At 41.7% G+C, this 13,465-nt stretch overlaps 2 protein-coding genes across 9 annotated transcripts in view; both read left to right on the top strand.

Moving 5' to 3' along the window:
• The window catches only part of znf609b (zinc finger protein 609b), a 95,804-nt gene extending 91,884 nt beyond the window's left edge, over positions 1 to 3,920 (top strand). For all 5 annotated transcript variants that reach the window (XM_086025743.1, XM_086025745.1, XM_086025744.1 and 2 more), the window contains one exon: positions 1,550 to 3,920. In XM_086025743.1, the coding sequence (XP_085881869.1) occupies positions 1,550 to 1,593 (44 nt within the window). In that variant the 3' untranslated portion in view covers positions 1,594 to 3,920. The remainder of the gene's footprint in view (positions 1 to 1,549) is intronic.
• A 4,315-nt stretch (positions 3,921 to 8,235) lies between these two features.
• Positions 8,236 to 13,465, top strand: part of gramd2aa (GRAM domain containing 2Aa) — a 30,359-nt gene continuing 25,129 nt past the window's right edge. The window contains exon 1 of one of the 4 annotated variants that reach the window (XM_086025461.1): positions 8,236 to 8,468. In XM_086025461.1, coding sequence (XP_085881587.1) covers positions 8,353 to 8,468 — 116 coding nt within the window. In that variant the 5' untranslated portion in view covers positions 8,236 to 8,352. Of the gene's footprint in view, positions 8,469 to 10,435; positions 10,685 to 13,465 lie in introns of those variants that run through there. The other 3 variants (XM_086025460.1, XM_086025463.1, XM_086025462.1) reach the window with 3 other exon arrangements.

The raw sequence follows: 13,465 nt of genomic DNA, 5'->3' as shown, positions 1-13,465 counted from the left end.
TGTTTCTGTCTCTCACAGGGGCTGATTTATTAATTATTTTGTAGGTGTTGACTTTCTGGGAAAACTTCAGGTTTTCAAGGGTAATTCCAAAGACGACCTCAGGTTTTGGGGAGCTGTTGAGCCAGGCGCTTTAGGCTTTAATGGGTTAAAAAGAAACTGCAGATGAAAATAACTGCATGAAATACAATTAATAAATGACATTTCTTAATGCTTTTTGCTCCATCTGAGCAGAAGTTTCTCAAATGGCATTCAAAGCTGTGTTTGCACCACACAAGTTTTCTTTTGTGCTGCACCAATATTCATGTGTTGAGTCTGATGTCTTGCTAAAAGCACGTTGCTAGCCAGAGGCTGAGCTGCACTGTTATTTGTTTACGGAGCGGGCGTGCAACTACAGCACATGGCAGTAACACTTTGTCTCCCTTACCTCATATGTTCAGAGTGGAAATACAATTACAGTCCCATCCCGATTAATGAACTCTCTGACCCATGCCTGACAAAATGTCCACCTCGTGATGCATGTTAAATATTTCAATGTACAGGTAGCCCTCATTTTAATGCGGCGATGTAACCCCAATTTGTATGTAAGTGGGAACGCGCTAACCTTACCTAACGCAGTAATAATTGAAGTAAATACTAGAATGAAAAATATGCGTAAATGGAAAAAAATGTCATGGAAAAACATTAAGTATGGCGCTAACTGAGTGTCTTTTCTCGTGCCGCGTAGCCACTTTGTTACCCTTGAAATGTGCTGTGTCGGGACCGTCGTAAACTGAGAACCCCCCCCTTTAATTTTTTACTAGCTGTTCGCGACCCACCCAAAATGGCTCAGTGACCCACTTTTATGGCCCAACCCACTAGTTAAGTTACCGCTTTAGACTGTTAAATTACACCAGACAGCCAACTCTCTTTCAAACGCCAAAACCTGAATAGGCTGAATGACCGATGGCAAAACACGCTTCAATCTACGTGGCAACTATTGTTGCCAGTCAACAAGTAGCAACCTCCTCCACCCTCTTAGCGGTGAGAACGGTAAGCTGGAAATAGAGAAAGAAATACTAAATAGATGGTGGCTTATAAAGACCAAAATGCAGCACACAAATTTCAGATCCAATAGTAGGGAGCAGACTCCGACCTTAACACAGCCAAGAGTATGAAAACTGCCAGTTGATGAAATGGTCTTCTGTGAGATTTGTTTATGTTTTCACTTGTCTTTGCATTCTTTGCCCTGGAATTGTCTAGAGAAAAATGGAATCATTTGCTGGTACTCTTTGCAGTGCTCTGCTTCCGTCTAGTATCTAATATTCAGTGCAGCCCCTCAGCTCATCCATTTTAAGTAGGTCTTCTAAGGACAAGAGGATCACACCGACCATAATAGAGTTGTAAAATCAGCATGGAAATGGAGGTAGGCTGCACTGACATCTAGTGGAGGGGCCTTGGAATTGCAGCTGTCAAACCTCCCTTGATGTCGAGAAAAGCAAATGAGGACAATTGCCATGAATGTGGCAGATGAATTGATAATTAATGGAAATGTGCTGTGTGTGTTCAACAGGCAAACCTGACCGCCACACCTCAACCCTGCAAAGATTCATGTGACTGGCTCACATGAGAAAAGGATGTCCCAGGTGTTCCCTTTTAGACATCAGTTCAATGGTGTTTCTGTGTGTTTCGTTGATCTGCCCGAGTATTGGCAGCTTGTTCCCGTCTTTCTTCCCAACAGAAAGAATCTCAAAGCTTGGACTGAACTAATCCAGGTTCAAAGCCATCACTCTCCCCCTTCACGCAGAGGAAACACCTCCCCTCTGAGTATCTAGTCTTTGCACTGTCAACAAATACAATGCAAAAATGGACTTTTGGACTTTCTAAGATTTTGTTTGAACTACATTATTTTTTTGTCGAATACAGAAGAATCTAGTCGAGGATTCGGGGGGAGTTGGGTTGACTGTTGGCAAAAGGGGAGTCGAGTTAAATTAAAAGACTTGCGGAGAAAATCTTATTGACGTGAGTTCAACTTGATGTCGCTGGCATTTTGTATGCCATGACGCAACGATATATCCTAAACTTGACAAATGTTTGGTTCTATTTGATTGGGGACAGGGGAATATGGCAACTGCTGCTTTCACATCAGAGACTTAAGAGCCTGAGACTGAAGTTTTCATCCTCACCGTCACAATTATTTCCCACATTTAAAATCCTCAGTTCTTGTTTCAGGGATGATGTCGCCGTGTTTTTTTTTTTTTTTTGCGATGGGACCTCATACACCTCAACCGAGAATAATAAACGTGATCCGCGTTTGCTTTTGTCAAACGACTCAACTTCAAGAGCGATGGTCATCTTTGAATGTCTGAATGCTGGTGTCAACACTGCTTCGCCTCGCGATGAAACAGAGAGTGAACCCACATTAGCTATGGTGACGCTCGGCGGGCTACGCCAAGTTTACTTTGACTTGATAAGTTGATGTTCTGCTGTAATAGTCACCTTCCATGGAGGAATGCAATGGGTGAGCCCCAGAACGGTTGCACATCATTCCTGCATGTGCTCAATTCATCCCCCGCACACGCTTGGTTGCGGACGTCTGAATCACGATGAATATCCGGAAACCTCAGACGCTGACTGTCGCAGCTCAATGTGTCCGTCTACGGCTGATATGGCTTCACTCCTGATTCATCTTTTTATCATTGTTTTTTTTTTTTGGATTGTTTCTTCAAGCGGTTGGCTTTGGATCAGTCCAAACTTGACAGCTTGGTCAATTGCTATCTGGGATGTAATAACTTCTGGCACTATTGGCTTACATACTCGTAAGTGCAAAAAGATGAATACAAAACATACGTCAAAAACAGTAAGTGGTGGGTGAATTCAATAAATATATCCACAATGTCCCCTTATTGGTGTATTTGGATTTCGCATAAGTGGTGCTGCCGTGTCAATCCAATGTTTAATCCATGAAGCCATGCCCAAATCTGTTACCAGATGCCGCACTCTGCTTTCAAATGCGTATTAGTTTGAGCGGCTGCGTGGGTGAGAAGAACATATCTGCGACCCAGTTGTCACCAAGTACGCTCAGATGTTTGCAGTCATTTGTTTTTGCGAGCACTGTTGCCCAGCCAGGAGTTGGATTTGACAGCAGCTAGAAATCCGACACGTTCTTGGGCTTCCCAAGTACATCCCAGCCCATTTTGCAAAATGGCATCTCCTTGACTTATGTGCATTTTAAAAGATGATGAATGACTGAATCAGATGAATGTGGTGGTGTTTGATTAGTATTTAATCTGTAAGGGTAATCTAGGCAGCTGTGATGTTGTCATTGGAGTCCGTGAGGTTTTTAGTACCAGCAGACTGCATACATACAGTACATACGGTATAGTTTTATCAAACAATGGTTGTGACAAGTGCATTTGTTCGCTCACAGAGTAGTACTATTATCTCAGTAGTCAGCAAAGCCCAGTGAAAAATCGAAACTATATTCTAAAAGTGTATGAAAAAGCCTGAAAAGTTCATGTTTGCTTTCAACATAATGGAAAGTGCTTGGCTCTTGTGTTTTGTTTCAGTGGTGCAGAGTATATTTATTGGCCAGCAGTTGGTGCCTAGTTGAACATTCTTGTGTGAGAACACAGAGCTGCTCGCTCGTTTGTCCTTTCCTGACCCCGATTTCTGTCGTGCAAAGACCCCACCGCCACCACCCCCTCAAAGTACCCACACAGGTGCTTGCAAGGATGTTTACAGCGTCTTCTTCTGTGTAAGACATTCAGAACTCTCTCTCCTCCTCACCTCTCCTCTTCTCTCCCTCCCTTCAGGAGTTTGTGAAAAGTGTACATTACCATGGTTCTTTTTTTTTTTTTTTTTTGATACAATACTCTGTAACTTGCCTTTGTAAATTTGGGCTGGAAAAATAAATCTTTTTATGAGACAATCTGTCCTGATAACTGCTCCCTGGCTTCAGCTTTCTTGACCGATTTGAAGTAGCCGACGACGCGCTCCAAAGTCAAACGATGTCACGTGATTCATTCAGTTAACATGTCTTGATGGTTGTATGACGGTGCGGAATGTTCAAATGTTATTTAAAACATTGTACAGGTACGCAGTATTTCATGACCACAGAAATTTGAGCCTAGAACAAACTTGTCATTACAGTATTTGCGATGACAACTTGTACCCCTTACCCCCCAATTGCGTTTGACTTCAATGTTCCGTTCCACTGTACTTCAAACAAACCATGTGTTGGTATACGTTGACTTAAATGAAAGCTGTGAGACTTTTGTCTGTTTCATTAATGTTCAGTTCAAGAGTTGGTGGACTACACTGTTGTGGCTACACTGCCATGAAAACATTTGCTCCTTTCTCAAATATGTTCAAGACTGTCAAACACTTAAATATTAGATGTGACCTAAGTGGACACAAAATGCTGTTTTTAAATGATGATTTAATGTTTGAAGGCAAAACAGATTTCCAAATCTGGCCCTGTGCTAAAAAGTAATTGACCCCCTTATTAAATAATGAACTGTGGTGAAACACATCAATAGTTGTTTTTTTTGAGGGGGTTGGGTGGGCAGTTTACTTTCACAAAACCAAATCCAAGCGTGATTACCTCTGATCAGCCAAAAAATCTCTGCGCTACAAAAAAAAAAAAACGGCATGATCCATAGAAATTCAAGAACAGAGGACAAATAAAGTAATTGACATCTATCAGTCTGGAAGGAGTTACAAATACAAATACATTTCTAAAGCTTGAGGACCCTGAGTGGAGAAAACATGATACAGTGGTGAACTGTCCCAGAAGTTTCCAGCCTACCAAAATGATCCCAAGAGCACAGCGACGACTCATCCGGGAGTTCACAAAGGAACCCAGGACAACATCTAAAAATCCGCAGACCTCCCTCGCCTCACTTAAGGTCAGTGTTCATGATTCAACAATGAGGAAGAGATGGCAAAAAATGGCAGGTTCCAAGGCGAAAACCACTGCTGACCAAAAAGAATATGAAGGCCCGCCTTACTTTTGCTCACAAACCTCTGAATGTTTCCCATATTCAAGTCAAGCCAAAAGTTAAAAGCTTTTGAACAGTGCACTGTATGTCTCATTACACCTGCCATAAATGTTACGCAGCGTTTCCGAAAAAAAAAAAAGCATACCAAAAGTCAAACGTGGTGGTGGTAGTGTGATGGTCTGGGGTTGCTTGCTTGTTGTGATGTAACGAAACCAGGAATTCTGCCCTTAACATGAAAACCTGAAGGAGAATGTTGGGCCAACATTTGTGACCTCAAGTTGAGGTGAACTTGGGCTCTGCAGCAGGTATCACCCAAAACGCTTTCAAATGGCTTTAAGTAAATGATTTTGGAGCGGTCTAGTTAAAGTCTGGTCTTGAATCCGATTGAAATGCTTTAACATTACCTTAAGGCTGTTCATGCTCGAAAACACTCCAGTGTTTCTGAAGTAAAAATAATTCTACAAGGAAGAGTGGGCCAAAAGATCTCCTCCATAAAACACTTGACCGCTGTTGCTGCTATGGGTGGCTCATTGACTTATGTTTAGGGAACAATTAGTTTTTTCACACAGGGCCCAGGTAGCTTTGAACTATGGATGCCCATTCCCGCCAGTAAGAAATAAATAAATAAATAACCTTTTTCTTTGGAAGAAGCCCATTCACACCAGTAAAAAAAAAAAAAAAAATTCTTTGGAAGAAGCCCATTCCCACCAGTAAGAAATAAATAAATAAACATAATTTTTTCTGTAAAAGAAACCCATCCCCGCCAGTAAAAAAAAAAAAAATCATTCTTTGGAAGAAGCCCATTCCCACCAGTAAGAAATAAATAAATATAATTTTCCTGTAGAAGAAACCCATTCCCACCAGTAAAAAAAAAAAAAACATTCTTTGGAAGAAGCCCATTCCCGCCAGTAACAAAAAGATATATATATATTGCAGAAGCCCTGTTTCAGCCAATGGATTTTTTTTTTTTTTTTTTTGCAGAAGCCCCTATCCACCAGTGGAGGAAAAAAAAAAGGGGCAGGGCGGGGGGTTAGGACCGTAGGTATAGCCACATAGTGCGTCCAACCCTTTGCTTCAACGTAATGGGCTATATCACACAAAGGCGTATAAAACCACAACTCACAGTGACCCAGGGGTCTTCAATCCTGTTCCCCGAGGGCCGGCGTCCTACCTGTTTTCCATCTGTCCCTGCTGCAACACACACCTGATTCAAATGATCAGGATCGTTATCCAGCTTCTGCAGACCTTTGGTGAATATCTGTAGCAGGGAGAGATGGAGAACAGGCAGGCCCTCGAGGAACAGGATTGAAGACTCCTGACTCACACCATTTTAACACACGTTGTCTAATACGAGTATACAATAATACCTTCATAAAGTCAACATTTGCATGCCCTTTGAGTGCGACTTTCTGTAGCTCAAACGGTGATTGCCTGTGGATGGGGCTTGCACGTGAAAGTTTTTTATTTTATTTTTTTATACCAGCGGGAGGGTGGCACGGTGATCGACTGGTTAGCACGTCCGCCTCACAGTTCAGAGGTCGTGGGTTCGTTCCCGGCTCCGGCCTCCCTGTGTGGAGTTTGCATGTTCTCCCCGTGCCTGCGTGGGTTTCCTCCGGGTACTCCGGTTTCCTCCCACATTCCAAAAACATGTATGGTAAGTTGATTGGACTCTCTAAATTGCCCCTAGGTGTGATTGTGAGTGCGGATGTTTTTTGTCTCTGAGTGCCCTGCGATTGGCTGGCAACCAGTTCAGGGTGTACCCCGCCTACTGCCCGAAGACAGCTGGGATAGGCTCCAGCACGCTTGCGACCCTTGTGAGGAGAAGCGGGATGGATGGATGGATGGATGGACGGATATACCAGCAGGACTAAAAAAAAAAAAAAAAATCCACTAGCCGAAATTTTTTTTTTTTAAATTACTGGCGGGTATGTTTTTTTTTTTTTCATTTATCAGAATATTGATTATATAATTTATCAGAATGCCCTGTTTCAACTAGTGGGCTTGCATAGAACATATTAAAAAAAAAAAAACAATCTTTGCGTTGACTTTCCACTTAATGCAGCACCCTCAGCTGGATCCTTTCAATGTGATATTTTTCCTTTGACTGTATATGCTATCCTTCCTTAACATAAAGAAATAAGTTGATAGTTATTATATCATTTGTGTATCGCTTCCTCAAGTGTACAGAACTACATGGAAATGCTGCAGCAGTAAACTATGACGCTAATTACTCTATCACAGTATATATAGAAAATGAGAAGCATATTTGTGAGCGGTAATGTAGTTGGATGCTTTGTAAAGTTATGGCAATCCCGTGACAGGATTTCTGCATTCTTGCATTTTCGTCCATGATCTTTTCATTTTGCAGACCAAGGGTGATATTTTGAATTCAACAAGCCATGCATACTGTATTGATATCTGAGTCATGTTGACCAGGTGTGCCCCGCATTTCGTCAAAAGTCAGCTGGGACAGGTTCCAGCTCATTCGCCATCCAAATGAGGGCAAGAGGTACAGAAAATGAATAAATGAGGAGAGGGTTTGTTAGATGTGACAGCATTTGTTGTTAGCACCTGCCTTACCTAAGGTACAGGGTTTCCAAACTATTTCCAGAACAAGACCCAAATGAGGAATATACTCAAATGCAAAATGAAAGAGGTTGGCTCAATGAATGCAAAAATACATTTGTCAAGAATGTGCACCGTGATGATCCTTGATGAACCTTTTCTTCATCTGTCAGTGACGCTGCCGTTCATGTAACAAAGTTTTGTGTGAAACTACAGGCCAGGATTTCACACCGAAATCATTTCATTATTTCAGCATTTCTACTTTTAATGCACAAAAAGTATAAATACTGAAATAGTGACATCATTTCGGGGCGTTTTTGTCAATTGGTGGCATCACTTTTCCATTTTTCAAAAGTAAAATGTGTGCCTCTGCTCGATTCAGGTTAGCAAACACTTGAGTATGTGTTGTCTTTCAGTCCGAATGAACATTTTGATCAATGAACCATTTGTCAAAGTACTGCCATCTGTCACTGTGTGTTTGTACACACCGCATTCGTAACTGCCGCCAAGTGCTGGGAGTGAGCTGTGCGCATTAGCATAATGCGACATCAGTGACAGAGAGCCATTACGCTGGCCTTGATTTTGTTGAGTGTAAATGCAGAATGTGATTATCCTCTGTGCTCTGGGCTCAGGAGAGGGAGGGCTCGCCCGGGAGGGGAGGGGAGGGGAGGAGGGGTTAAGAAACCAACGCGCTGAGCCGATGGCTTTTCCTCACAAAGCAGCTGGCCACCATCAGGACGGGACGGGCCGGGCCGCTCCGAGGAAGGATACCTAGCTGGGCGCGGAGGCCGTCTCCCAGGAGGCGTTCATGGGATGCACTATCTACGCAGCCAGCCCTAAGGCCCTGCCTGCCGACGAGGCAGCCGGCCAGGACGCGTACTGCCGCCACCTTCATGGGAACTGCAGTCAGAGGATAGCAGCCAGGTAAGCCACACGCAGGAAGTCAAAGGTGTTCCATCACATGCTACACCCGCTAAAGTGGTTGCAGGTCAGCTTTTTGAGGGCTCATCTTCCACCTGGACCAATCACAGAGAATTGACGAACAAGCTTTGTGCAACAGCTGATGTATGTGCCCACTTTTGACAGTTGGAGAGGGAATTGAGCTCCAACTTTGAAAAAGTATATCTCAAAATTTGACGGTGATGATATCAACATTGATTATGCAATAATCTATGTGCTGGAGAAGAAGAATACTAGTACGATACACAATTGCTCAATATAAAAATGTGGTCTGATGAAGCTGAATTAATCGTGAAAAACAAAAAACATTTTTAAATGTGGATGTATGTGTATATATTAGGGATGGGACGAGACACAAATCCCACGAGACGAGATGTCTCACGAGTTTGAGTCCGCGAGAACGAGATGAGATTTTTTTGCTAAATTTAGAGTATAAAATATTCCCTAATATAATTTTTCCAGTTTTCACATTTTTTTTTTTTATCAAGCAGACTACAAGAAAATTAATCATCTAGCTCTAAAGTGGAAATGTAAACAGGAGTCACTTTTGTTACATGGTCTCACTTTTCAAATACTGCTGCAAGAACAGCTACAGATGAGAGCTTTCCTCTTATTGAATAGTTTGGCCAAAAAATAAAAATAGAAAAATTTAGCTATTGCTATTTTTCAAATGCTGCTTCAGCAGCCGAGATTGCCAGCAAACTGGGACCATCCAACAATTTAAACTTTAAGGCTCGTGCTCTTTTTCAGAAATACAAGCATGTCCACATTGTCAGGGTCCAACTGTGCTCTTGGGGCAGTAACTGTACTAGCTGCTGTAGAAAAGACATTCTCGCTGGCCACCGATGTCGCAGGGATGGAAAGGCCCACTTTTGCAATAGCAAGTGAAGGAGATTTGGATTGGTTTTGTCTCCACCATGTCAGTGGGCAGCAACTGATGGGAAGAGTGCTTTCGTCGGTAGAGTTCCACTTCTTTCTCAGTCGATCTTCAACAAGAGGAATGTCACTGCAATCCAAAATGTCAAGTCTTCAAATTATACGAGCAGATCGGAAAGGAAAAATGAATATCAATACATGCCACACGGCAGTGTAATATTTTTGAGCCATCCGATAATCAGTCATTTGCATACCTGATATTGTAACTGATACTTCCTGATTATTGTTATATGTGTACTCTCATTCCCATTTACCATTGGCCACCACCATTTTCCAAGCAGGTTGGTGAGGAGAAATCACTCTTAACACATTCACTGCCATTGACATATTAATTTGTCTTTTCACAGTCCGGCCATTCAATCCCAAGAAAAAAAATCACTTTTTTTTTCAAACGTTAGGGTAAAAGAGGGCCTGAAAATGTCTGGCAGTGAATGTTAACATAGCCCGCACCGCAGGCTGATAATCAGTCAGTATGATCTTTTAGAGAATATCTAAAACCAGGCGGAAATTCTTTTCACTTATCATTATTTTATACGCCAATTAATATCTACCATTGTCAACAGCAACTATTTTTCAAGCAGATCCTTGAGGGAAAATCATTTTCAACAAACTGCACACCGTAGAATTATTTGTCAGGAAAATATTTTAGAGATCCGATAGTTGGGCCATTACTGATTTTCATCAGGAGTGTAGGGGAAATGCTCGCACCTTTATCGATTTTTGATATGTTTTGTACCTTGTGGTAAGAAAAGTATTACTGGAGATACATGGAGATGATCGAGGCAGATTGTTTAAAACGGAAAGGGCTCTCATATGGATGCATGTGCAGCCATTTTCCTAATATTGTGGCCAGCGAGTGTTTACACCATGTGAGATCTTGCAGCCGTGAATCTAGGGAGTTATTCTGAGCGTCCGTGGCCTGGAAATAGAAATCGGTGCGTGTAATCCCTCGCAGGGAGTACACAGCCCAGTGAAGCCACACTGGGCTATAGGTAAGCTCAGCCCTCCTTCTCGCCACAACCGGACGCACTTGAGCGGAGCTTGAAAGTGCACTTTGCGCGCGTCGTGCTAGCCTTAGCTTGGCAGATTTAGTGGCAGTCGTCAACATTGTCGCAGTCGTTCGCACATAAAGACGAAACAATGCACCCACGGAGAAATGCGGCGCACGCCTGAAGATAATTTGGGATTCAACAAAGTTACGACACAGCCTTAAAAAGACGTTGCAGCCAGCTCGGGAGCTACAGGTAGGAGACATCGAAGGTTGGCAACTTTGCCACAGAGCGAAAATCATTTCCGGCTTTGTATCAAAATAAAATCATGTGTCCGCTTGCGTTTATGGCTGTGGAAACGGATTTGGTTGAACTTTGGCTTGTGTTAGTGTCGTAAATCCAGGCAGTGTTTCTTTTTTCATGCACTATTAACCGTATAGCATAAGGAAATATGAACATTTATTCTTTGTAAGACCTTAGTTTATAGATTTATTTTGAAGCTCAAGTGGACGTGTTGTGACATTCAGTCGTTCTTTCACTGGCAAACTTAACTTTGTCTTGCAATGGAAAACGGACCGCTAATGAGAAGGACAAGTGCTTTATATTTGCAGATTGTATAATTTAAATGTCGTATACCGTTAAATTAAGCGACATTCTCTCGGTATTTGTCAAACAAACAATATAACAATAAAATGCCATGTCAGTGAACCTAGTTTGTATTATACTTAGGATTCCTATTAGGATGGGTTATACCAATGCCTTTAATACACTTTTTTGTTGTACACTCGACAACTTATAACATATTCCATTTGAACACAAATACGCCGTTATTTGATATTGAGCAACGTGTTTGGGTTAGAGTACTGAACAGTGCTTATTGTGGGAGACATTTGAAGCCGTGTGGGGCTTACAAATACACTTGTGTCTTCAAAGTTTGTTTTGAGGTGCTTGCACAATGGGGAGGTTATTTCAGGAGGTCTCAAGCCGTGCACATATCGCTGAGTCCAAAGGCTGAACACGCTCATCTGTGAAATGAAGAATAATAGACTGCTTTGTAAACAGCCTTTGCAAAGCCCCAAGTGCTATTATTAATAATATTCATTTAAAAAACAAACAAACAAAAGGTTAAAAAATGACTTTGTGCAGTCATATTTGTAATGGAAAGAACCATCATAGAAATTAACTTTTTGAAATGACTGCAAACATTTTGCCTTGAGCTTTTAGGACAAACACAAGTCTCCAGAAGTCCACACGCCCAATGCAAACAACTCACATTGCTTTCACTGACTTTGCCCAGTTCAAAAATAAAATCCCACTCATTTTAAATGCAGACTGTTAATGTTTACTGAATGTCCCTCGTGTTTATTTGGCCAGACAGGCAACTATTCCTGTCTACAGTGCACACACACAAACTTGTTGATGGGACAACCATTTCAGAGTGTTTCTGTCACTCTATGAAAGAATACAGAGAGATTTTTCTTGTCAAGTATGGCAGTGGCCAGCAGCATTAATGAGATTGCACTTAACGGGATTGAAGGATGTCTTGTGACAGCACAAAGCGTTTGTCTACGCAGACAATGAGGAGAGAGGTGGAAAGCTTTCACTGTGTGTTAGCGTCAAACATGTTTGACTGCGCAGAATGGCATTTGGAACTCAGCAAGCCATTTGACATAATGTTGGCTGTCGTTTACATGAATGCCTGGAAAAGAAAAACTTGGAAAATCTTGAATGGGCTGGTGTTGCGAGGAAAATGATGGCATGACATTTTTCTCCTACTTCATATGTACTTTAACTAGGAAGGAAAGCGACCTTTAATAGTCATGGATATAGTGACTTCTCCATCCATCCATGTAGTTTTCGATTAACCTAGGAAGACGAGTACTTAGCGAATACCCTTGCAAGCACAGGAAGAACATGCAAACTATGGACAGGAAGGCCGGAGAGAGATTCAAAGCAAGGACCTCCTGACTGTGAGGCAGACAAGCAAACCACTAGTGTGCTGTGCTACCAAGTTAGCATCTTACCAGTATTACAGTATATTTGACATTAGATAAGATCAGTAAACGACTTTGTGTATTATTAGCTATCTTATTAGTCTGCTTTTAATGGTTCAACGTAAAACAGGAGGATTGTAAAGAAGTATGTGATTACTAATTCTGGATTATTCTTAGACGGTGCAAATACTAATTTGATGTATTATATAAATATAAAATAGACAGGATTGTTTTATGTGAAGAATTTTAAGAAAAAAACTAATGCCAGAACATTTTATTTGGCTGTTTATAAATTTCACACTTGTTAGGCAGCTCAAGTGCCCACAGTATGTTTGTTCTCCACACTGCTAACCTGACTTGCTGGTTTGGACGTTAGTTTGTCCACAAATTCATCAGAGAAAGAGATGTGCAAATATTTACAACAGGATTAGTAATTGGACAAATATTTGAACTGTCATGTTTGGAATCATCAAATCAACAAGTACTAAAGTTGCATAAACGCAACAGAGAAAGCAAAACATGACCAGAGTGCACATTACATGATGCTGGCTGAACTCAGGTGTCGTAAATTTGCTGAGGTCGTGCACGACGACGTGCCTGATGTTGAAGTTGAACTCAAAGACAGCAGCTGTGTCTAGACAGTTTGATTCATGAAGAAAAGCTTTCCGTGTTGTTTTTTTTTTGTTTTTGTTTTTTTTTAATGGCAACATCCAGGCTCATATCTTCAGGTGCCGCCACTGTTTACATACTGTCCAATACTTTGAAACTGTGTGGTTTTCCTTTCCTTCTAGCAGTCTTCATTTTGAAGCCACTGATTTGTTGCATCTTGGTTACTTCCTGTTGAGGAAGTTGAGAACAAATGCAGCCAGCTTTTGAACATTGTTTTCAAATGAACAGTCGGATCAACTCGGTGATCCCTTAACTACTAGCTTGAAATGTCCACAAGCGCTTCTCTTATCTAATTACAACAGGCCCTTCACCTCCACCTGCCCCCCTCTGTGAACCCTTTTGTGATCACAGACAACCAGTCAGATGGACCCTT

This window comes from Filicampus tigris, chromosome 3, assembly GCF_054856515.1.
Source record: "Filicampus tigris isolate MCC_2025a chromosome 3, RoL_Ftig_1.0, whole genome shotgun sequence".
Classification (NCBI taxonomy): domain Eukaryota; kingdom Metazoa; phylum Chordata; class Actinopteri; order Syngnathiformes; family Syngnathidae; genus Filicampus; species Filicampus tigris.
This window is presented reverse-complemented; position numbering and strand designations above follow the sequence as displayed.